General features: G+C 36.6%; 1 protein-coding gene across 4 annotated transcripts in view; it reads left to right on the top strand.

Moving 5' to 3' along the window:
• AKAP7 (A-kinase anchoring protein 7) overlaps nt 1–24,557 on the top strand; it is a 155,257-nt gene that overhangs the window by 80,433 nt on the left and 50,267 nt on the right. For 2 of the 4 annotated variants that reach the window (XM_050786348.1, XM_050786349.1), the window contains exon 7: nt 14,057–14,204. In XM_050786348.1, coding sequence (XP_050642305.1) covers nt 14,057–14,204 — 148 coding nt within the window. Of the gene's footprint in view, nt 1–14,056; nt 14,209–19,129; nt 19,207–24,557 lie in introns of those variants that run through there. The other 2 variants (XM_050786351.1, XM_050786352.1) reach the window with 2 other exon arrangements.

Here is a 24,557-nt window from a genome sequence, read left to right as displayed (position 1 = left end):
GATCTAAACATTCAATATATTGTGTTCAAAATTTTGAAAATACAGAAACTCTCTCTCAAATGTCCTGATGTGAAACTTCTTCTGTGACAGCATGGTATTCTGGTTCCCAAGTTAGAGAGCTGAGTTGAGGCTAAGGACAGATTCTGTGAAACATAAGGCTTTTCTTGGCGATTATATATCTTTCTAACACCAGGAGACATTTAGTCAATGTGTCAGCTTTGCATATTCTTAGTTTCATGAAATTGTAGTGGATATGTTGCATAATATCAAAAGAAATCATTATCATTGTATTTTGTAATTTTTTCATTGAATGAAGCCTCAGAAAATCGTATTAAATTACTGTCTCTGAAATAGTAACTAAAGTTCAGGTTATTTGTAGTTTTTTTCAGAATTTAGTTGACATAGCCAGTCTACTAACTTGTTCAGCTTCATGCTTTTTATAGTGTATCTTTTTGGACTTATTTTTCTTATTGAATGAACTTGAGTTTCAGTGATTTCAATGTTGCAAATCTTGGTTGGTTAGAAATATGTGCTAACACTTGGTGGCAGAAGAAGACAGGTTTCAAATCAAACAAACATCTTAATGCAGATCTCAAAAAATAAATGTGATAGCATCCTCAAAAAATAAATGTGATCTCCTAATGTATAGGTCAGTTGTTTTTAATCACAAATTATTTTCTGGGCTTCTTAGATACCTTCCCTGATTTATAACTCTTTCAAATTACTACTGTAGCTCTTAAACTGACAAGGATATGTTTTATGAACATGACACTCTTTGCAGCAGTGTTTTTTTTTTTTTTTTTTTTTTTTTTTTTTTTTTTTTTACAGAGTCAGAAAATGAGAGTACTTTAGAATGAAAAAAATGATCTTTGAAAATTGTTAGTGACTTTCACTTAGACTGGTTTGTTTTGAGGGCAGAATTCAATATGCAAAAAGTAAGGGCTGAAGGGTGATCATTGGACCTGGTGAAGATGATGTTGAGGGGAGTGGAGAAGAGGATATAGGACAGTTATTGGTAGGAATGGAAACAGAGAGCATATGGATGAAAATTTTGTTCTGATGCTACCATTAAGAGGAGATTCCAGTTCCTGAATTGTTTGGTGATTGAATATACGGAACCAAAATTGTAATGAAAAGTTTCTATATTAGGTTGGCTGAACTCAGCCTTACTCTGCATCCTTCCCTAACTGTGAGCCCTGATGTCATCTTTCTTCACTCAGTACCGTTACTTACTTCTATCTCTATCTATCTATCTATCTATCTATCTATCTATCTATCTATCTATCTATCGCTGCATATTTTTTCAGGATTTTAACTGGGCCTGGTATAATTTGACTGCCACTCACTTTTGGGGGTCTGCATGACAGTGAGCTTTTATAAACCATTTTAAAACTCAGGAGCATGAAGACTATTCCTTCTTAAAGGAATCCCTGTAGTAAATTTAAAGGAGCATGAGCTTTCCTGTTTTAGCCCTGTTATTTAGTCCTGGAAGAATCACCTAACCTCTCTCGATCTCTGTTGACTTGTACAAGAAGGACTCTTGACACCTGTGCTATCCTGAAATGTCTATAAGATAAACACTTTGACCAAATTGGTTAATTTGGCTTCACACAGATATATATATTTCTAACCTCATATTGGCTTTCTTGTCTGCGTGGAAGGAGAAAGACAGAGAGAAGAAAGGTCTTCAAGTACTGATAGGAAGATAGTGGCAATTTAGATCCGAGTCTTTCCACTTGTCCTCCTAGAAGCCAGATGGAGCAACAAGGACAATGGGAAAAACACTCTACACATCTTTTTTTTTCCTAAAGAACTGGGATCTCACTTGGTTACCCAGGCCTAGAGTTTCATAGGCAAAGCTTACAAGGGCTCAACATTTAAAAGAATCTCTCTTCATTCTTAACAAAATAAGAGGCACAGTAGAGCCCGAAGATACCCTGCCACTTCCTTCCTTCCTCCTCAAGAGGGGGTATTGTTTAGATGACCCTGGATATTCAGTTGTATGATTCAGTGGTTGATTTTGGTTGAGTTTTTTGTTGTGTTTGTGTGGTGATGTTTGTTGTTTGTGTAGTTGTGATTGTTGGGTTTGTTTGGTTGTGTTGTTTGATGTGTGTTTGTGTGATGTATTTGGTTTTTTGATGTTGTTGTGTGTTTTTGGTCGTGTGGTGGTTGTTTTGTTGTGGTTTGTGGTGTGTGTTTTTGTTTGGTTGTTAGTGTTGTGTGTGTGTTTGTTGTCATGGCATGATCATAGCTCATCACAGCCTCCAAATCCTGGGCTCAAATGATCCTCCTGCCTCAGCCTCCTGAGTAGCTGGGACTACAAGTGTGCACACCATGCCTGGCTAATTAAAAAAAATTTTTTTTTTTTTTTTCTAGATACGGGGTGTTGCTATGTTGCCCAGGCTGGTCTTGAACTCCTGGCCTTAAACAATCCTCACACTTTGGCCTCCCAAAGTGTTGGGATTACTGGGATTACCAATTTGAGCCACTGCACCCAGCCACATACTATATCTTTAGTGAAACTGAGAGGTAGAGAAATCCTGTCAATACCAAATTATGTGTAAGGGCTAGTGGTGGAGGCCCTCCTGACCTGGGAGACAGACTAGGCAAGCTTTCACAGGGCTCTACATTTTAAAGAATCCTCCTTCATTCTAACAAATAAGAGGCACAGAGAAGCCCGAAGACTACCCTGCCACTTCCTTCCTTCATCCCTCAAAGAGGGCGTTTGTAGATGCCCTGGATATTCAGTGAAGCTTGATTATTCCAGACAAAAAAATATCTTTGGTGCAAAATAAATCAGATTGGTTCTGTAAACTATTTTTGAATCTCCCTGTGTCAAATGGCTTAATTACTCACAGTTTTTAGTTGTTTTTGAGTCACTTTTCATATTTCCAAGTGCATTAAACAGCAAATCTCTTTGTTTTAATGGCTTTTTAACACCAAAAATTCAGTGAATTCTCAGGAGATAGAATTGTAATTTCTTCTGAGATACTCTAGATTACATTAGTCAACCCTGTCATCTACTGTGTGTTAAAGAGCACTATTTATAACAAGTGCTTTCACTTGTGTTTCTAATGTCTTTTTCAACTTTATGCTGTTGTATTATCTATTTCTGTACATTGAAAAAAAAAAACAAGTTTACAATTGTTTAACAGTTGGAAATGATGTTTACAAAGGTAAACCTGCTTAACATTCATTTGGAATCTTTCAGTACTTTATATGTCTTTAAAAATTGAGAAAGAGTAAACAGAGTGCTAAATTATTTTATGGGAAATTCTAGAAATTGACTGAAGTCAGGATTACAAATGATTCCTGGTTGCTCTTGATTCTGTTAGAGATTTTGACAACTTTGAAAACCCTAGAAGAAATGACTGGTGAACCTAATGTTAAATCTTCAAAGTGGAATGGAGATTTGAAGCAAGTATCTTCAATAGCATTTCCGAGATTTTTCTTTCTGAACATCTCTCAGGGTTTTATGTGAGGCAGGGCGGGATCTGTGATCCAATGAATGTTAGCAATAATGGGTTAAGTAAAGTTAATCTAACTCTTTATGTCAGAACTTCTTAGGTTGTCTGAGATGCAAATGCTTATTGTGAATCTCAAGAGCTTACAACAACAGAGATTCTTTTTTTTTTTGCCCATGTTCATGGATCCTCTGGCTCTGCTCCACACTCTCTTTACTCAGTACCATGACTGGGCAGCCTCCATCTAGGACTTTTCTGCTCTTCTGGCAGAAGGAAAGAGAGTTGGTGAACATGCTGATTCTTAAAGCTTTTGCTAAGAAGTGACACACGTAATTTCTGATCATATTTTATTGGCCAAAGCAAGTCACATGGTCCCTTCTGAGTGTAACATAGCAGGACATATAATTATATAATTTGCTTCCAGGAAGGGACACCACAGGAGGGGCAGTAAATATTTTGAACGGTCATATAGTTCACTCAGCGTTTTTTCCCAACCAAATGCATTTGACCAGCAAGTCCTTTTTCCACAGACTGTTTTGTAGCCCTAGTATTTGGCAGAATAGGTTTAGGAAATGCTGATTTGATAAATCTGGCTTAAGTGATTTTTTTTTTTTTGTCGTTAAACACATAGATTCTGTGTACACATTTATTTTCTAGCAGTTGCATCTACAGATAAGCTTCTGTTTTTTATTTTATTTATTTATTTATTTATTTATTTATTTATTTGGAGACAAGTCTTGCTCTGACTCCCAGGATGGAGTGCAGTGGCGCGATCTCGGCTCTGGGGTTCACAACATTCTCCTGGGTTCACGACATTCTCCTGCCTCAGCTTCCCGAATAGCAGGGACTACAGGAGCCCACCACCATGCCCGGCTAATTTTTTGTGTTTTTAATAGAGATGGGGTTTCACAGTGTTAGTCAGGATGGTCTGGATCTCCTGACCTCGTGATCTGCCCATCTCGGCCTCCCAAAGTGCTGGGATTACAAGTGTGAGCCAGTGCGCCCGGCCCGATAAACTTCTGATTTAAGTATAATTGAAGAAACAGAGTTTTAGAACTTGTATTAAAAGATGCAGTATCGGAGTATTCAAGTTAATTAAAATTGCATGTGTTTGCCTTAATTATATTAAATATAAAAATTCTATCTCAAAGATTACCATTAGTTATGGGAAAAATGTTTTTCTCAGCGAGTCATTTTTAGACATTTTGAAACTGGTAATTAATTTCATTTTCTTAGTCAAGGACAAAGTGGAACATCATGAAAATATAAGAAACTGGGCAAACCCCACAGTGGATTGATTATGAGTAAAGAAAAATAGAATATATGGTCAAGAAAACCTAAGATTTTATTCCAAAATTGTGTTGATGCGGAACTATTTACCTTGTTTAGTAAGTGACAATAGCTAATTACTGACCCACTCAAATGATCACATAAAAGCAAACCAGCTGGAATTATTTGGATGGGAAGAAGATTTTCTGTCACTGGAAAGATTGGCCAACCAGCTCTTATTAAAGTAATTAACTGCGTAGTGAAAGAAGGTAAAGCTATATTTTTCTTGAGAGACTCAGATATGAGAGGGAATTAAGGTTGCAATCCAAAACCATAACTAATTTATATCGGAATTATACTTCCATTTCTACAAATGAGCTGGTTTATTTTGACCATCAGAATCTTACTCTCTCAAGAAAAGATACCTTAAAAATAGAATAATACTAGTTCTTCAAATTACTAAACCAATTCAGTTCTCTTTCAGTTGGTTACTCTAGTAAATTAAAAAGGCAAAAAGGTTATTAGCCTGTTTGCCAGGGCCAAGCCTCACTTTATCTTAGTTGAGGACCTAACAACACTTACTCCATGTATCATCTTAGGGACTAGCTACCCTTGACTACAGGAATTCCAGTTTGGTTCCTACAGGAGGTGTTCTGTCTCTAAACTCTACTGATGGCAATATATTTAACTATTGGCCAGGTTTGTGACACCATTTTGGAGATCCATCTTTAAGGCCTTTTAGTGCAACTGTATCTTTATACTGTCCCAAAGCTGAAGACCAGAGTATGAAACTACCTCTCTTCCTTCCTTGGCTATTGCCTTCCCCACAGCTGGATCTGATTATAATAATTTGATGTGTAACTTTATTTAGAACAGAACATTTCTTTCACAGTATTTTCTGGTTTGGTCTGGCCATTCATTACTTGGGAGAATGTTCCATGTGACTCCCTGTAGTGATCCTGCACCTTTGGCAACAGCCCCTCCCTAATCTCATACATCCCATGTATCATGACTTGGCCCCCTTGGATCCCACCTTGCTCTTCACCCTCCCTGACCTACCCTGACAATCAGAAAATGGTAAACTGTGTGCTCTTAGACTACCAGCCCAAATATCTCTCAAATTTAATTTACCAGGGAGTGGTCACCTAGGAATAAGCTGAATGGATAGGGAAATCACATCAAACATACTTCTCAACAGGTGGTAGCTTTTCCATCACACATATATTCCTGTTGGCAGGTACCTAAGATGTACAAAGTGGGTATGTGATGGACATGGAAAGGATAGTGTCGTTTGGCTTGTTTAGCTTTCTGGGGTCTGTGTGTGCAATGGTAGCACCTAGTGGGTATAGCAAAAGGGGAATATGCCAGTATATATAATTTTTTGCATTCTATTATCTTAAGATACCAATTCCTTGTCTTTTGTCAATTTTTTCTTTTCCTACTACACTCACTGCTTTTTAAATTAGTCTTGAAGTGCTTCTCAAAAATTGGAAAATATTCTTTTTAATTTTTGAAATGTCTAAAAGAAAAGGCTGTGTGGAAATTACTGACTGGTCTGATGCCTATTTTAACTGTACTTTTAAAAAGCAAATCTAATGTTTATAGATACAGGTTGACTCTGAGTGCATTAGAAAATTTATGTAATCCCTGTAATTCTATGCAGATGTTCCTCAATTTATGATAGGGTTACATTCTGATAAACCCATCATAAGTTGAACACATTATAAGTTAAAAATGCATTTAATACATTTACCTTATCAAACCTGATAGCCTAGCCTAGCCTACCTAAATGTGCTCAGAACACTTATATTAGCCTACAATTGGACAAAATCATCTAACACAAAACCCATTTTATAGTAAAGTGTTGCATATCTCATGCAATTTATTGAATATTGCACTGAAAGTGAAAAAACAATGGTTGTATTAGTACTAGAAGTATGGGTTCTACCGAATGCATGTTGCTTTCACATGTCGTGAAGTTGAAATAAGGTATGTTGAATCATCCTAAATCAGGGACAATCTGTATTTTAAAGTAAACAAGGAGAAATTTCACAATTAAATGTTTAAGTTTGAAATGTGGGCAAGGTTCCAGTTGAATGTTATATAAAAAATTATTTTACATAGCCATGTGTGTCATACTTAGAAAGTCTTTGTTTACATTTCTTGCTCTATCTGGAGAGAAACATTCATTTTTGGTTTAAGGGCTACACATGATTCTTGGGTTATATGTTTAATGACTGTTTCATATTCAGCTATTGTTATTTTCCTATTAGACTCCCTTATATCTGTTATGATGTCCAGGGAATAGTTCCAAACCAAATAAAGTGAAAGGCTTGTATCATTGAGCACCTTTCTTCCTTGTTCCATTTCCTAATCTATAGGAGTGTCAGTGTAGATCGCAATGCCACTATTTCTTTCCCATTTCTTCACCCAGTTCTTGTAATATTCAGTTGTTGGAGCCCTTCCGCTGTTAGACAGGGGCCTCTTTCCTAAGTAGTATTCAGGGAATACTTCTGGGTAGTTAGGCAGAGTAAGGGGCTGAGTTAGGTTAAGTAAGGTGTCCTATTGAGAATGATGTTGGGGGTTAGAATGAGGGGGAGAAAAGTGAGAAAGAAGAATGTTGATGGGAAAAGGGTCCAGGAAATTGAGTAGTTCATAAGAAAGTTAGAAAAGTAGAAAGTACTAGGTACATGGAGCAGGAGGATCTGGGAAAATGCTTTAGGTCTTTCTTGTTTAAAGGTACAAGACTACAATTAGTGATGTCTGTGGATGCACTTAAAATATTTTGAGAGTGTGCAGTCTCTTCTACACTGTCTAGGGACAGTATTTAACTCTCATTTGAATGGTGCCTGAGGTACAGTTAGGCCTGAAGTTCTATCTGTTGATAACGATAACATGGAGATGAGTGGTTCCATACTTTTGACATCTAAGCTGTAAAAGCACAACACCTTCTATCATGATGTAAGTATGTTGCAACACACAGGCCAGTGTTATGGGGCAAGTTAAAGTTAGGATTTTTCTGTGAACTTATTTCTGAATGATTTTCTACCAAACAGCCCCACTCTCCTGCTTCACTGTTGAGGTCCTGAGAAATTTTTATACCAGTGGCTTACTGGCATTAATTTAATGTTAGAAAGTATATATTAGAAGGAAAAAGCTATTGCATTGAAACAAGGAAACATAATAGATTAAGTTGTAAGTGTATGTGGGAGATTTTATTTTTGATATATAGAAATAAATGGTGAAGTTGGTAAATTCAGGAGAACATGTACCAAAGAGCAAAACATTAGGAAAACAGATGATAGGAAGGAGGAGGAAGCTGTAGCTTGTTTACATTCGAGTGATCACAAGACTGTTCTAAGCCAAGAACACAGCTGGAGTTTGATGAAAGGGAGTTGAATGCTCAGCTGAGACTGAGCATATAGGAATCGTTCTTGGATGCCTCATTTTTTGAGCCCCTTCTTTGTTTCATTATACTGAGAAAAGCCACATGCAAGTATAACAAACAGTTATGTGGCCAAACAGCATATGGTCTCTCCTGCCGGAAATGAGAAGGAGGAGGACTTGAGGAGAAAGAATTGAGATTGGCTAAGTAGACAAAGAATGAGCTTACGTGGAAACAGACTGTGTTGTAAATAAAAGCATTGCAGTGTTCCAGGACTGCGCTGGTTGTACTGAGCCTGCAACCTTGAGAACTTTTTGGGTGCCAATGACCTGTTGTTCTCTCTCTGGTTAACATGGCCTTAGTCAGTATAAATGAACCAAATGTTTGTGGACCAAAGCCATGTTTCTTCCTCTGGTCTGGTTGATGCCAGCACCTCCTGGAATGACACGTTAGGACCAGGAGGCAATACAGCATTTTCTCTTGGTGGCTTTTGTGACGTGACTTCTGTTATTGGAATCGTGTTATCTTCCCTCTGTGTCTGCTTTCCTAGCCACTTGATGCCACCGAGGAGCATCCAGTGCTTCTTAAAGTCTTAGGACAGGTAAAAGGAGGTGTCAACAGTAGATTTAAAACGTATGACTCTAGCAGCTGTGTTTCTACTTACTACTTACTGAAAGGTGTAATACTGTAAATGTTAGTTAAAATACTAAGTTTCTGCTTTTTCTTTCCATAAAGCCTGAACATTAAACCAGGCTGGAATACTAAAAGGAAGTTTATAAATACAGGAGTGGGGAGATGGCTTGCCTAAAAAAAAATCCCATGGTGAACCGAATAGATGCTTTAGCATAAAACAAAATTAAGAATTGAGAAGTATTATATATGGACATAAATAGCTGGTCCAGAAAACTCAGACCATCTGTGCCAGTATTTTACCTGATTATTTGGAATATCAACAGTATAAGAAGCATTCTTTTTACAGGCTGGATTGTTTAGATAATTTTTTCTACATATAAGTAGCATCTATGAATTCTTTCTTATTAATTTACTATGACCTATACATATCACTTGATTTATTAATATTCATGCACTATATTAAGGGCAGGTATTTTAGAATGCTAGAGATTCCCAAAGTAATTTTGACATTGGTTTTGTAAATATGATCATGTATATGATTATATCTTAAGAATGATTAATATTCTTAGAATTTTAATATTTTAAAGTAAATAATGGAGGGCTTGAAATTATTATTCTGCTCTTCTTTTCAATATATTATATTCTGTATTTATTCTGAATCTATATCTAAGCTCTCTCTCTTACTAGCTGTGTCTTTTGGTAAGTGATCTCATTTCTCTGTGATTTAGTTTTCTTATCTGTGGATAATAGGTGGTTATTAAATGAGTTCAGAAAAGTTCTTAGAACAGTGCCTGTACATAGTAAATGCTTTGTATTTTCTATTACTATAATACAGATGATAGCAGGCATCATTTTTTTTTTCAGATTGGGCCACAATAATTGGGCCACATAAAGTACTGTTGACTTTTCCATTTTTCATCACTCCTTACATTTCCTTCTGTAAACTAACTGACAGGCAGTAGGTGGGGTGTCAGGGCCTCAGCAAGACAGGAAACAGGCACATTCGACCAGGGGACCAAAGCAGAGCCCAGCCACATAGACTGGCCCAGTGTGGCCAGAGGAGAAGATGGGAAGGCTGCAAGGCCATTCTCACCCTGGGTACTGGACACGATCTAAAATCACCATGCTATTCCAGAGCCCATTGGTTGGTGCAGTGAAGCTCCTCATCTCTTTCCCTCCCTGTCAAGAACAGGCTGGGGTGGAACTGAGCCTCCTCCTGACTCAGAGGAGCTGAGGGAAGGCTGCAGCTGGCAAGGAGGTAACCAAGTGTTCTGTATCAGGAGGATGGTGAAAATGAAAATACTGCAAATAACAGCAAAAATTGGAGTTATGCAAAGAGGTGAAGGAATCATGAAGAACTTTAAGATTTGCCAGGGATAAGCCCCATGCCGATATATAATGTTTTCATAACTGTGAATTGCCAGTATGTACATTTTCATTGGGGCAGTGATCACTAAAAGTGATTTCAGTTTCTTAACCAATATAACATTAAACAAATGTAACTTTTTGCCACTTACAAAAATAAGCGTAAGAGATTACGATTCTTCTTTAACCAGCCAGTGCCCAAAGTGGAAAATCACATTCTTAATGTTGTTGTCAAGTCATTATCACAGGAAATATATATGTCTTTTATAGCTACTCGTATGACAGCAATAAACTATTGGAAAACATAGCAGAGATCCAGGAATGCCAAGCTTATTATCAGTAGGACAAATAATTTCTTTGTCTTATAGGAAGCCTGTTTATATTTTCATCATGGAAGTTGTGATTGTTATAACAAGTAACAATAAGAAGTTATCTTCTATTACACAAAAGTTTCAACCTTCTTAATATTAATTTCCATTATTCTGATGACAAAAAGTTTGTCATAGAAATTAAAGATGAATAAATGTATCTTATTTTTTAGAATCTTAAATGATTTTCACTTTGAAATTAACAAATGTGAATTTCCATATTTTTGTGACCATCTGTCTACTTCCTGTATTAAAAATAGAGTCAGAGGCATAGTAATATAAGTCTGAGCCCTCTTTGGTACGTATTAAATTGTGCACATCATTTAGCTAAATGTAAATGATATGGTAAATGCCTCCTGAGTAAATAATTTCCATTACTTACCAAATTGAGCCATCAGATGATTCTAAAAATATTCATCATGCTTTTGGTGGCATTTTCTCTGGAGTGGACTGTTTGAGTGCCAAGTTACAACCAAGAACGAAATTCCTGTTTCACGGTACATTGTATCAAAGGTTATCAAGTGTCTTTGAACATCTGATAATTTTTCCTAAACTGTGACTGAAACTAGGCTAAAGAAAAGTTAAAACTTCAGTCATTTCTAATGATTAATTAAGATAGTCTTAAAAACGTTTTTCTGTTTGACGTTTCTTGTCACTAATTTATTGTTTCAAAGTCTGGTATTCCATACTTAACATCCTATTTTCTCTTCTAATGTTATGTTGCATAATTGAAATGTCACTTATACTGGGTACAATTATAAATATGAAGCCCTTAAAAATATGCCTTGTCCCTGTTAGGTTCAAGGCAAATATAACCTTCTAAGTACTAGACCATCTCCAATCATATTCAAAATTCCAGGGTTGCAACACCCGTAGCATGATTTGTTAAAGATACCTCACATATTTTTCTTCTACATGTGAAATAATCCCAACTCTTAGCCTTTATAGGTCAAATTTAACATTTTCATGATACCTTTCGAACCCTCCTAACATTTTATACCTCCATTGATAGTTGAGTAATAGTGCCTTGGGTCTAGCCTATGACGAAGGGTCTGGCCTATGATGAAGGGAAGCAGAAAATAATTTGGGGGGTCCACAGCTTGAAAATAATGCCACCACCCAGCCTTTTTAGCTTTAAAATACAATCTGGGAGGATAATGCTTCTGAAACTATTTTGCCATCCCAGTGGATTCATTCAGAAAACAGGGCCCTTCTTAGTCTTACCCTAAATGATCCACTTTTGAGGTCCCATTTATTTTCTCAGAATCATAGTCTTCCTTTTTTTTTTTAGTATGAAAGAAAACACCACCTGCTGCAGCTGGATGGTGAAATCAATTCAGATAAATTTTATCAGAAAAGAAATATATTGCCAAACAAAAAATTTCTCCAGAGAATGAAGATCATGTTGAAATTGTAATATATAGCAGACAATGCAGAGGCTTAGCTATTTCTAGGTTGTTTATTACTGAAGATTTTTCTGATCAGGGCATATAATTTCAGTGCCTCTCATGCCTTTTTGAACCATAGCTCTCTCTGTAAATTATGAGTTAAGCAATTAATTCCGTTTCACTTGCTAGTAAAAATTAAGTCCTAAAGACTCATGTTGGAAGTCATCTGTGAAAAATTCTTACAAAACAGTTGGCATTTACTTTTTGCTGAAATTAAATTAATAAGCCTAGAAGATGAGAGTCAATCTCATGTTTTATTTCTTTAAAAAATGACATTTTACAAAATGGAAGTGAAGATTATAGCAATAGTGGCTAGTGAGTGCTGGCATTGGTTTCTTGAAAATTGAAGGTTCTTATTTGTCTGCTATGTTATTGCCAGTCTTCTCTCCAGTCTAAAGGAATGACTGTCTCCAGCCTCCACACCCCCGCCACCCACACACACATACAAGCATTTAGAAGACAAGCATGGTTGGTCATTTTCCATTTACTCAGAATGTTTTTTATTCTTGAAATCTTATCTTAAATGAAATTATTACATAAAGTTCACTAATGATAATGGCTGTGTGTATGTGTGTTTTTATATATAATTTATTATATTTCATTGTTTTAAGCACTTTTATAAATTAACTTACTTAGTCCACATAACCCTTTGAGGTAAGGGGGAGAGATTAGGAGTCCAGTTTTAGACATTGAGCAAAAACATATATCAATAGAAATATGTTTAATATGATATTAAAAATTAAGATCAACTTAAATGTCCAACAGTAAATAATTGGATGAATAAATTATGAGACTTTCGTGCAATGAAGTACTATGGAGAAAAATATTTGGCACATCTGTATATTATTTACTGACATGGTATATTTACTGACAATATAAAGCTGGTTATCAAATAGTACTCAGGGAACAACCACATTCTATAGAAGAGAAAAAATGTACTTTGTATTTGCATAGGAAAAACTAAACACATAAACTATAGCAGTAGCAGTTTGTAGTGATTTAAGTTTTTTGCTTTTATAATTTTTTTCATCAATTTTCTAATTAAGTTTTTGTCATTGAAAAGAGAAAATATATTATTCTAGTTACCTTAATCTTATGGACTGTATTTTGGGACTCTGAGGCCGAGTTGCAGGGCCATTGTATAGTATAGCAGAGGCAGATATATTCTTTCCCATGTTTGGGGGAACTACAGAGGTACCAAGGACATCCCACTGTAATTTTTCAACAACCAACTGTTTCTGCTAAGAAAATACACTGAAAGTAAGGAGGAGCAGATAGAGAAGAACTTGTAAGATCCACTGACCTCCCTGTTCCAATTCAAGTAATCTTTAATTGTCTCTCAGATGATTCTTACATAAGGAATTTAAAAATTACATCCATCTAATTAGAACATTTTTCCACTATAAAATGTTAAGATCCACCTTACTTTTTAAAGATTTAGGTATTTTTTTTCCTACCTTACTTTTAAAAAATTTATCCATTTTGCTGGGCACGGTGGCTCACGTCTGTAATCCCAGCACTTTGGGAGGCCGAGGCGGGCGGATCACAAGGTCCGGAGATCAAGACCATCCTGGCTAACACAGTGAAACCTCGTCTCTACTAAAAATACAAAAAATTAGCTGGGTGTGGTGACACACGCCTGTAGTCGCAGCTACTCAGGAGGCTGAGGGAGGAGCATCGCTTGAACCCAGGAGGCGGAGGTTGCAGTGAGCCGAGATCGCGTCACTGCACACCATCCTGGGTGACAGAGTGACTGCATTTAAAAAAAAACTATCCATTTCTCCATTTTTGTTGTCGATGATTAGTCTTTCCTTGGTATCTCAAAATTTTAACTCAGTATACTTTATTATTTCTGGAGCTTAAAATGTATGAAGTTCTGAAAACTGCCAAATTTAAACCTAACACTCTTTATTGATGGTTTTTAAATACAACTCGTTTTAGGGAGGGAGACTTGAAAAACAACTTTACAACAATTTTATTGTTGTACATGCATTTCCAAGTGCCAATAGGCAGTGGTGTACTTTATTCTAAGATGTAATAATCAGGTTCTAGGAAAGTGATGTAATTATGAACTGGTTGCCTGGGTGAAATGATTGATTGACTTATTTGTTTTTTCATTTCAAGGGAGTGAAAAAAATAGATCCTGATTTATATGAAAAGTTTATCAGTCACAGATTTGGAGAAGAAATATTATATCGCATAGATCTTTGTTCCATGCTGAAGAAAAAACAAAGTAATGGTTATTATCACTGTGAATCTTCCATTGTGATTGGTGAGTGTCATTTAAAAATTATTTATTATCTTTATTTTTAATTTTTTTGGCATCACTTTTATCTTGGCAAATATTTAAACTTAGTTGTATATGTTTTCTCAATGATATACTTTCCTAAATATTGTGTTTTGACAATGATACACTGAAAATTTTCTAGAGCATTTTTAGTATTTATATTGATCAGTTAAGAATTTGCTACCCATAGTTTTTATACTTCTGGCTTTAAATATAATTATAATGAAGTCTGGAAATACTGATTTAGAAATCATTTCAATTTAATTTTATTTCATGAACATGAAGAAAGCATTTTCTCCAGGGAAGGCCTCCATGGCCTTCCACACCAGGCATTTTTGTATTTGCAGCTTGTAATTAGGAAGAGAATGACCTCAGCCAGAAAGTTTCACCTTGAGAAGAGAAAATGTAGGTGACCTGCAAAAATTGAAAACTTCAATTTCTTCCCTAAGAAAGATGTTTTGAGAGGAAGCAAAGATTTATATGTAAATGCATCTGTTAGATGGCATGAGATGAGACAGACTCATATAAAACTGCGTTTCCAGGTGGAAAGTGTGTACACTTATGGAGATCTTTCATCCAGAATAGAGCTATTCTCCACTTTTTGCAATGTGAATGTATTTCAAAAGAGCCAGCTCTGTTGTGATTCAGATTTATTGTTTCAAACCAGACACTATTCTTTTAAAATTATGAACTTCAAGACAACCTGATTTATATACTTTTAAAGTAACATGAAAATACTCAAAGAAGACAAATACAGGCATTACCTTGTTGTATTGTGTTTTGCTTTATTGTGCTTCACAGATATTGCTTAAAAAGACAGTTTATTTATTTATTTTTAACAAATTGAAGGTTTGTAGCAACCCCGTATCGCTTGTCTTTCTGGGCCATTTTTTCTAACAGCATGTGCTCTTTTTGTGTCAATTACATTTTGGTAATTCTCACAATATTTTAGACTTCATTATTATTATATCTGTTATGGTGATCAGTGATCTTTAATGTTATTATCATTATTGTTTTGGGGTGCCACCATATGAATTATATTCATATAAGATAGCAAACCAAATTGATAAATGTGTGTGTTCTGACTGCTCCACCAAACAGCCATTCCCCTATGAAGAGTCGTACGTCTCTTACCTTAAATCAAAAGCTAGAAATGATACATTGGAAGGACATGCAAGAAAAAAAAAAAGCTAGAAATGATTAAGCCTAGTGAGGAAGGCATGTCGAAGGCTGAAATAATCCAAAAGCTAGGCTTCTTGTACCAGTTAGCCAAGTTGTGAATGCCAAGGAAATTAAAAGTGCTATTCCAGTGAACACACAGATCAAAAGAAAGTGAATTAGCCTTATTGCTGATAAATGGAAAAAGTTTTAGTGGTCTAGATGGAAGATCAAACCAACCACAACATTCCCTTAAGCCAAAGCCTGATCCAGTGCAAGGCCCCGCCTCTCTTCAATTCTGTGAAAGGTGAGAAAGGTGAGCAGGGTGCAGAAGAAAAGTTGGAAACCAGCAGAGACTGTTTCATGAGGTTTAAGGAGAGAAGCTGTCTCCATAACATAAAAGTGCATGGTGAAGCAGCAAGTGCTGATACAGAAGCTGCAGCCAGTTATCCAGAAGATCTAGCTAAGGTCGTTGATGAAGGTGGCTGCTCAAAACAACAGATTTTCAACGTAGACAAAATAGCCTTCTGTTGGAAGAAGATGGCATCTACGATTTTCATAGCTACAGAAGAGAAGACAATGTCTGACTTCAAAGTTTTTCAAAGAACAGGCCGACTTTCTTGTGAGGGGTTAATGCAGCTGGTAACTTTTAAGTTGAAGCCAGTGCTCATTGTCCATTCCAAAAATCTTAGGGACCTTAAGAATTATTCTAAATTCACTCTGTCTGTATATAAATGGAACAACAGAGCCTGGATGAGAGCACATCTGTTAATAGCATGGGTTACTGAATATTTTAACTACTGCTCAGAAAAAAAAAAAGATTCTTTTCAAATGATTACTGCTCATTGACAGTGCACCTTGTCTCCGAAGAACTCTGATGGAAATGTACAAGGAGTTTAGTGTTATTTTCATGCCTGCTAACACAATGTCCATTCTACAGCTTGTGGATCAAGGAGTAATTTAGACTTTCAAGGCTTATTATTTAAGAAATATTTTTGTAAGGCTATAGCTGCCATGAATAGTGATTATTCTGATAGATATGAGGAAAGCAAATTGAAAACCTTCTGGAAAAGATTCGCCATTCTAGATGTCATTAAGAACACTATGATTCATAGGAGGAAGTCAAAATAGCAACATTAACAGGAGTTAGGAAGAAGTTGATTCCAGCTCTCATGGATGACTTTGAGAAGAGGTTCAAGACTTCGTTGGAGGAAGTAACTGCAGATGTGATAGAAATAGCAAGAGAATGGCCAGGCACGGGGGCTCACGCCTGTAATTCCAGCACTTTGGGAGGCCGAGGCAGGCGGATCACAGGTCAGGAGATGGAGACCATCCTGGCTAACACAGTGAAACCCCGTCTCTACTAAAACTGCAAAAAATATTAGCCAGACGTGGTGGCAGGCGCCTGTAGTCCCAGCTACTCGGGAGGCTGAAGCAGGAGAATGGTGTGAACCTGGGAGGCAGAGCTTGCAGTGAGCCGAGATTGCCACCACTGCACCCCAACTTGGGTGACAGGGTGAGACTCTGTCTCAAAAACAGAAATAGCAAGAGAACTAAAATTAGGAGCGAAGCCTGAAGATGGGATTGAATTGCTATAATCTCATGATAAAACTTTAGTGGATGATGAGTTGCTTCTTATGAATGAACAAAATAAGTGGTTTCTTGAGATGGAATCCACCTTGGTAAAGATCCTTGAACATTGTTGAAATGACAACAAAGGATTTAGAATACTACATTAACTTAATTGATAAAACAGTGGCTTTGAAGGGTTTGAGAGAATCAGCTCCAGTTTTGAAGAAGTTTTACCATGGGTAAAATGTTATCAAACAGCATTCCATGCTACAGAGAAATATTTCGTGAAAGGAAGAGTCGATTGATGCAGGAAACTTCATTATTGTCTTATTTTAAGAAATTGCCACAACCACTCCAACCTCCAGCAAGTACTACCCTGATTAGTCAGCAGCCATCAACATCAACAGACAAGACCCTCCACCAGCAAAAAGATTATGACTTGCTTAATGCTCTGATGATTGTTAGCATTTTTGGCAATAAAGTATATTTAAAGTAAAATGTGTACATTTTTTAGGTATAATATTGCACATTTAATAGACTGCAGTATAATGAAACATAATTTTATATGTACTAGGAAACCAAAAAATTCATGTGACTTGCATTATTGCAATGTTTGCTTTATTGCAGTAGTCTGGAACTAACCCATAACACCTCTGAGGTATGTCTGTATATGTAGCTAAATATTGCAAGGTCTTTAACCAAGGTAATTTATCTCCACATCAGCTGGAAGAATACCTATGGATGTATACACCCTGAAAGAATCTTAATACTGATGTTTATTAAAGCATTTAAAAAATGTTCAAGAGACACAATTTTACTTCCAAATTTTCATTAGAGATCTTCAGAGGTCCTCATTTTACCTTTCAAAGACTTCAGCTATTTTAAACAGAAGATATTCAGTATGTCGTTTGAATTTTATATTCTGAAACATCTCAAGTCTATTTTAAGGAGAATTTTCATGTTTTCAGAATCTCTGTAAGAGAGCTGTCTTCCATCCAAGTTTTGATGAGGACCAAACATTTCTGTTTAGGTTCATTGTAAATGGAAAATTTAGATACTTCTTGTGTAGGACAGATTTTGGCTGGCTTCCCCTATCTTCTCTGCCAACCTTATAAGGCCTCTTATAAGGCCAACCTTATAAGAGATGCAGTGCCTCATTACCTCTCTCACTCCTGTTTAAAAAAAAAAAAAAAGGAATATGTTGATATTGCTGTAAATATTGCAGGACTGGCATTATGAAGCTTACATCATAGATTACCTAAATTGCCACTGGACAGTTCTGTTCAGCCTACCACCCCCCATCACTGTGTTCAAGCCACTGAGATTTTGCTTTCATTGCTCTTTTTCAGTTGATAGTCTTTAAATTTCCCCTTAGGTGAGGTAGTTTCTCCAGATCTTTCCATCAAGCTTCTTTATTGCTGTCACACTTTCTAATTCAAAACAATTTTGCCTTTTTCAAACCCTGCCAATCTTGTATCCCCATGCCAATCACTTCACATTGTTTTAAAAAATGATTTTTGCTTATTACAAATGCTTTTGTGGGTCACATTTGGCAATGGCAATATAAACTTCAAAATCATATGTGCCTCTAAAGTGATAATTTATTGTTATAATTAACCAAGTTTAATGTACACTAGAATTCATTCGCTTATAAATAATTATTGATTTTGTCAATCTTACCTATATTTTATAACAATATTAGATTTGGGATACTTTGTTTTATTTCTCAATCAGATTTAATTGGCTTCCCTTGGTTTAGCTTCCCTTTGATTTGATCCTAGCTCAAATTTAATGTCAATTTCTTGAGGCTTGAGCCAACATTTTATAGTATACATTAATAAGTGGGACAGATTTCTGATCTTAAGATACTATTCAGAGTTCTAGGATAGAAGCTGGGCCTCAGGGACCCTGAGAACTTCCTGATATTGTTCATAAAACTTTGTACGTAGGTACATGTGTGAATTTTTCTGGGGAGATAATTTAGCCCTCATTAGATTTGCATATTTCCTATCTTTGTTAATGGTACATTCTTGGAGAGTGCTAGATTACAAGTTACTGATTTTCTCTTTAACCATCTCTGTTATACCATTTAAGACATCTTTAAAAAAAATCAGTGAGTATATATGCTGCATTTGTAAGGTTTCCAGTTGACTCACTTTTTTTTTTTTTTTTTGAGACAGAGTCTTGCTCTGTCACCCAAGGCTGGAATGAAGTGGCTCAATTTCGACTCACCACAACCTCCACCTCCTGGGTTTAGGTGAGTCTCCTGCTTCAGCCTCCTGAGTAGCTGGGACTACAGGTGCACACCACCATGCTTGGCTAATTTTTTTTTATATTTTTAATAGAGACAGGGTTTTGCTTTGTTGGCCAGGCAGGTATCAAACTCCTGACCTCAGGTGATCCACCCACTTCAGCCTCCCAAAGTGCAGAGATTACAGGTGTGAACCACTGTGCCCAGCCTCCAGTTGATTCACTTTCATATTTTCCTGTTCTGTTCTTTGCTTCATGGATATTATTTCTTCTGTCATGTCTTTGAGGATTTCAATATAGTCATTTTTTAAAGTTCTTTTCATATTTAAAAAGTTCTGTGATTCCTTGGGAGTGAATTCTTGTATTTGGTCTTCTGTGACCCTCAGTTTCCTCTAGTGCTTTTTAAGTTTTTTTTGGAGCTCGTCTTATTGTGCATGTTTTCCCCTTAGAAGCCCATGTGGATTTTGTGGTTGTCTCAGCCCTGGTCCCACAGGATACGTTGCTTTGAACTGAGTTAGGAACTGGTAACCACAAATCATCCTTATCCATAAGGAGTTGGGATTCCTTCTTCTGAATTCTGTTACCAATATGTGAGTTGAGAGTAAAGATACTAGCCTTTTGTTTGCCGTATTGGCTTCAGATATTTTCCAAGTATTATGTTGCTTTTAATTTTGGACAAGGAATTTTTTATATTATGTGTTAAGTTTTATCAAATTATAGGTGAAAATTTCTTCTGTGATTTATATCATGACCATTATGAAATTATCTTCAAACCAAAGATTTGATGTGTATTCATTCATGTTTTCTTTTAGTTTTTTTTGTTTTTGTTTTTCCATTTAGGCTTTTAATTTACCTGATATGATCATTAATATAAGTTCTCATACACACAGGAGAAACTCATAAATCCAGTTCTATTTTATGCATTTTAAATTTTATCCATTAATTTATTCATTTTTAGTGCACATGAAGTAGAGATTTAGTTTTAGAAATTATTTTCTTGCCAGGTGCAGTGGCTCACGCCTGTAATCTCAGCACTTTGGGAGGCCGAGACTGAGACCATCCTGGCAAACATGGTGAAACCCCGTTTCTACTAAAAATACAAAAAATTAGCCGGGTGTGGTGGCGGGCACCTGTAGGCCCAGCTACTTGGGAGGCTGAGGCAGGAGAATGGCGTGAACCAGGGAGGCGGAGCTTGCAGTCAGCCAAGATCGCGCCACTGCACTCCAGCTTGGGCAACAGAGCAAGACTCAATCTCAATAAATAAATAAATAAATAAATAAATAAATAAATAAATAAATAAATAAGAAATTATTTTCTAGGATTTCTTTTACAACCCCATCAATCTTTTTCTTTGTGTCTCAGAAATCACAGATTAGCAGCCCTACATGTACTTGATTGGAACAGGGGTTTTTGTTCTTTTTTTATAATTTGAATTACTTGCTGATACTAGTGTGATCTTATATTAAATCTGGATTTCTACTTTCTTCTGAACAATCAGAAGAGGTGCCCACATTACCACATTGGTCTCACATTCTTGCATGGCACTACAATTTCCTGGATGGAGTAATAGGCATTGTGACCTTGAGCATAGCTATCTTTTATTATCCTGTTTACCCTGTTGTTCTTGTACAAATCTGTTTACCTTTACACTGCCTACTTGACTCCTGAGGGCATCTGAGTTTGTACCTCTTGCCAGCTGTTGCCTACTTTACGTTTCTATGGTGAACATTTTCCTCTTTATCTTCTGCCATTGTATACCTTTATGTGGAGTATTAGGAGAATTTGGTAGGATATGGTGGCAACATTCATATTTTCAGATATAAGAAAAGGTACGTTTTAGTTGTTTCATGCTGAAAGCTTTGGGTGATATCATACCTACTTGTCAAACCACACTGCACTAATCAGTTAAAATTCAAATAATTAATAAAAAAGTGAAAACCCTACTTCTTTTTGGTAAAAACCAGGAACGAAATATGGTTCAGGAATGAAATATTTTAGGATTATGAAAGCTGTTCTCTGTGAGCTACTTACTCGAGTTGGGTGAATTAATTTTTCTCAGGCAGCTATGTTCCATTTATATTTCCCTTGGGAATGTAATTGACTAAATGACACCTTTTGTAAGATTGATGAGCAATTTAGTGCTTGCAAAGACTAGTTTACTTTCAGCTGTCAGACATATCTTACAGGAGGCAGTGGGGAATTTGGAAGGGTCTAGAATTTTTTGTTTGTTTGTTTGCAGTCCAGTGTATTTATAACTTCTACAAGCAGAGGTAGAAACAGAATTATTTTCTGGGAACACTGTTTCTTTGCTTAATAATTATTATTCAACATTAATGAATGTTATTGAACATGTACAATGTGCCTACTTCTCTCTTTGGTATCATGTGATACAGAGAAGTATAAGACATAGTCCTTAAGAGTGATACAGAATCACTGGACAGCAAAGACTATGTCTGAGAAATGGAGGAGGAATAGATGAATAGGACTTGTCTATAACAATAATGGGATTTGATAGGACACAGTGGAAGCTTATAATTTTACTGTTTAGTAGGAGAGTAGGGGGATAGGGGAGTAGCAGAATTCAGCTGAATGGGATGAGATTGAGGAGCAGAGCGATAGTTAATAGAGAAAGGAGACTTTCTGGAGCAATTGACTTCATTGCTTTAATGGTAAAGACCACAATTACTTTTGCACCAACCTGATACAATGAAAGAGAAGTAATGGATTGGGAGGCAGGGTGGAGGCATTAATAGTGATAGACAACATTTTGATTGAACCTATGGTTGAGTTAGCTGAGGAAGCTGCAGAGTGGGAGGTTGCTAGGTTTGCGGGTATGAGGAGTTGGTGAGCGGATGGACATAGCTACATGCACTAAGGCAGTGAATGTGTAATACTGAGTAGATAAATGTGAGATAAAAAGAGAATGATGTTGTGCTCGCTTCAGCAACACATACACTAAAAAAAGATGATGTTTAATACTCTACATAACAACACAGGACTGAGTCCTAAAGATAAGACCTTTAATTAATTTGAGACTGTAGCATAAGAGGCCGGGAGGAGGATGGGGTTGGGCCAAGCATAAACTAAATGGAAGAAGCAAAGATCTCCGTTGACATGGTGATAGACCAGGAAAGAGTTCTAGATAAGTTAGTGCCATATAGCTGTAGTTTAGTCAGAACGTATCCAATTCTAAATAGGCCAGAACAACAGGATATCATGCTCAGACTTTATGGGCTGAACACTAAGGATAATTCTGAGTGAGTAGAGTCAATGAATTTATTCTTCAGATGTCCTTGCTTTTTGAGAATTACCCTTAAGACACTCAGGCAGCCTAGATCAGTCTTAAAAGGCTTGTTAGTCTTAAAAGGCTTGTCATGGTTCACCCAGGCATTTCTAGTAATATGAGGGCAGTAGTTCAGCCAAAAAGAAAAGACCTTTTTCCTTGCTTCTGAGGTTGGAGTCCCTTTTGACTGAGGAGACCCTCATCTCTGACTCTGACGTCTTTATCTTCAGTGCTCCTTTACCCTTAGGGGCCAGGGCAGAGATGAGTTGCCCACATCTGGATGGATGTTGCCCAGTTTTAGTATGTAGGCATGGGGATCTCCTTTATGGAAGATAGTAACCATTGTTTGATGCTGCAGGAAGGCATAAGAGGAGAAGGAAATTAATTTTTTCATTGGGTGAAAGGCATAGCTAAGAAAAAAAGGTTTTGAGCTTTCTAGAATCCTTAAACCTGGACCTTTGATAAATAATAAAATTTGAAAATGTTGAATTTGAAAATGTGTGTATTGCTTAAATGCCATATGCTCACTTAGTGGAGAGGGGCATTGGCAGTAGATATGTGCATGAATGCCTTCCTTTTTTTTAATTTGCTTTTTGCAGTAGGAAAATGTGCCTCATTGTGCTTATCTTATACATGATTTAGTATTCTAATCATTTACAAGGCTATACTTTTGTTGGGTTTTACTTTATTTTTTATTTTTATTTTTTGTAGAGACGTGGTCTCCCTATGTCCAGGCTGGTCTTAAACTCCTGGGCTCAAGTGGTCCTCTTGCCTCGGCCTCCCAAAGTGCTGGGATTACAGGTGTGAGCCACCGTGCCCGGCCTGGGTTTTAAATTCTTTTAAAATATGCTTTAGATTCACCCGTTCTTAGAATTTGGTCCATGGGTCTGGTGGTCCTTTAGATACTTTTAGGGGGTCAGCGAGGACAAAACTATTTTTGTAAAAATAATAAGACATTATTTGTCTTTTCCACTGGGTTAACATTTACATGCAAAAGCAATGGTGAGTAAAACTGTGTATGACCAGTATAAATCTCGACAGTTGCAACTAGAAAAAAAAATTTTAAAGGCAGTTTCTTATAAGAATGTTCTTGCTGAGTAGTAAAAATTGCTAATTGTGTTTAATCTCAAGTTCTAAGTATATATATTTTTAATATTCTGTGTAACAAAAATGGGAGGTATGCATGAGGCACTTTTGTTGCATATTGAAGTAGGCTGACCCAAAGAAACGTGTTTATATGATTGTTTAAGCTGTGAGCTAAAGTAGCCACTTTCGTCCATGGAACACCACTTTTTCTTGAAGAATGATTGAAGGACAAACTATTGTTTTCATACTTGGGTGTTGACAGGCATTTTCTTGCAAATAAACAAGTAAACTTGTCACAGCGAGTACAACAACTAACATTATTTACTGCTAATCATAAAATTCAAGCTTTCAAGCAAAAATAGAAATTTTGGAAAACTCACATATATTATCAGTTGCTTGACAAAGCACACAGTAGGTTAATGAACTTCATTTTCCCGGTTTTTTGTTTTTTGAGATGGAGTCTCGCTGTGTTGCCCAGGCTGGAGTGCAGTGGTGCAATCTTGGCTCACTGCAACCTCCACCTCCTAGGTTCAAGTGATTCTCCTGCCTCAGCCTCCCAAGTAGCTGGGATTATAGGTGCCTACCACAGTACCTGGCTAATTTTTTGTATTTTTAGCAGAGACAGGGTTTCACCACCTTGGCCAGGCTGTTCTTGAATTCCTGACCTCAAGTCATCCACCCGCCTTGGCCTCCCAAAGTGCTGAGATTACAGGCATGAGCCACCATGCCTGGCCTCCCAGTTTGTTTTTATCTGTCACATTCTCTATGAGGTATAACTTATATGCAAAACCTGCACATACTTAAAAGTATACAACTAGATGAGTTTTTACATATATCCATAGCCTGTGAAATCATTATTGCCTTCAAGATGCTGAACTTTACATTACTCCCCAAAGTTTCCTTATGTCCTTTGCCAAGCCATGCTTAAAGACTATTCTAAGGAGATGGGGGTGATATTAATTAATGTGTTTTTAATGTTGCTGCAAAGG

Source organism: Macaca thibetana, chromosome 4, assembly GCF_024542745.1.
Source record: "Macaca thibetana thibetana isolate TM-01 chromosome 4, ASM2454274v1, whole genome shotgun sequence".
Classification (NCBI taxonomy): domain Eukaryota; kingdom Metazoa; phylum Chordata; class Mammalia; order Primates; family Cercopithecidae; genus Macaca; species Macaca thibetana.
This window is presented reverse-complemented; position numbering and strand designations above follow the sequence as displayed.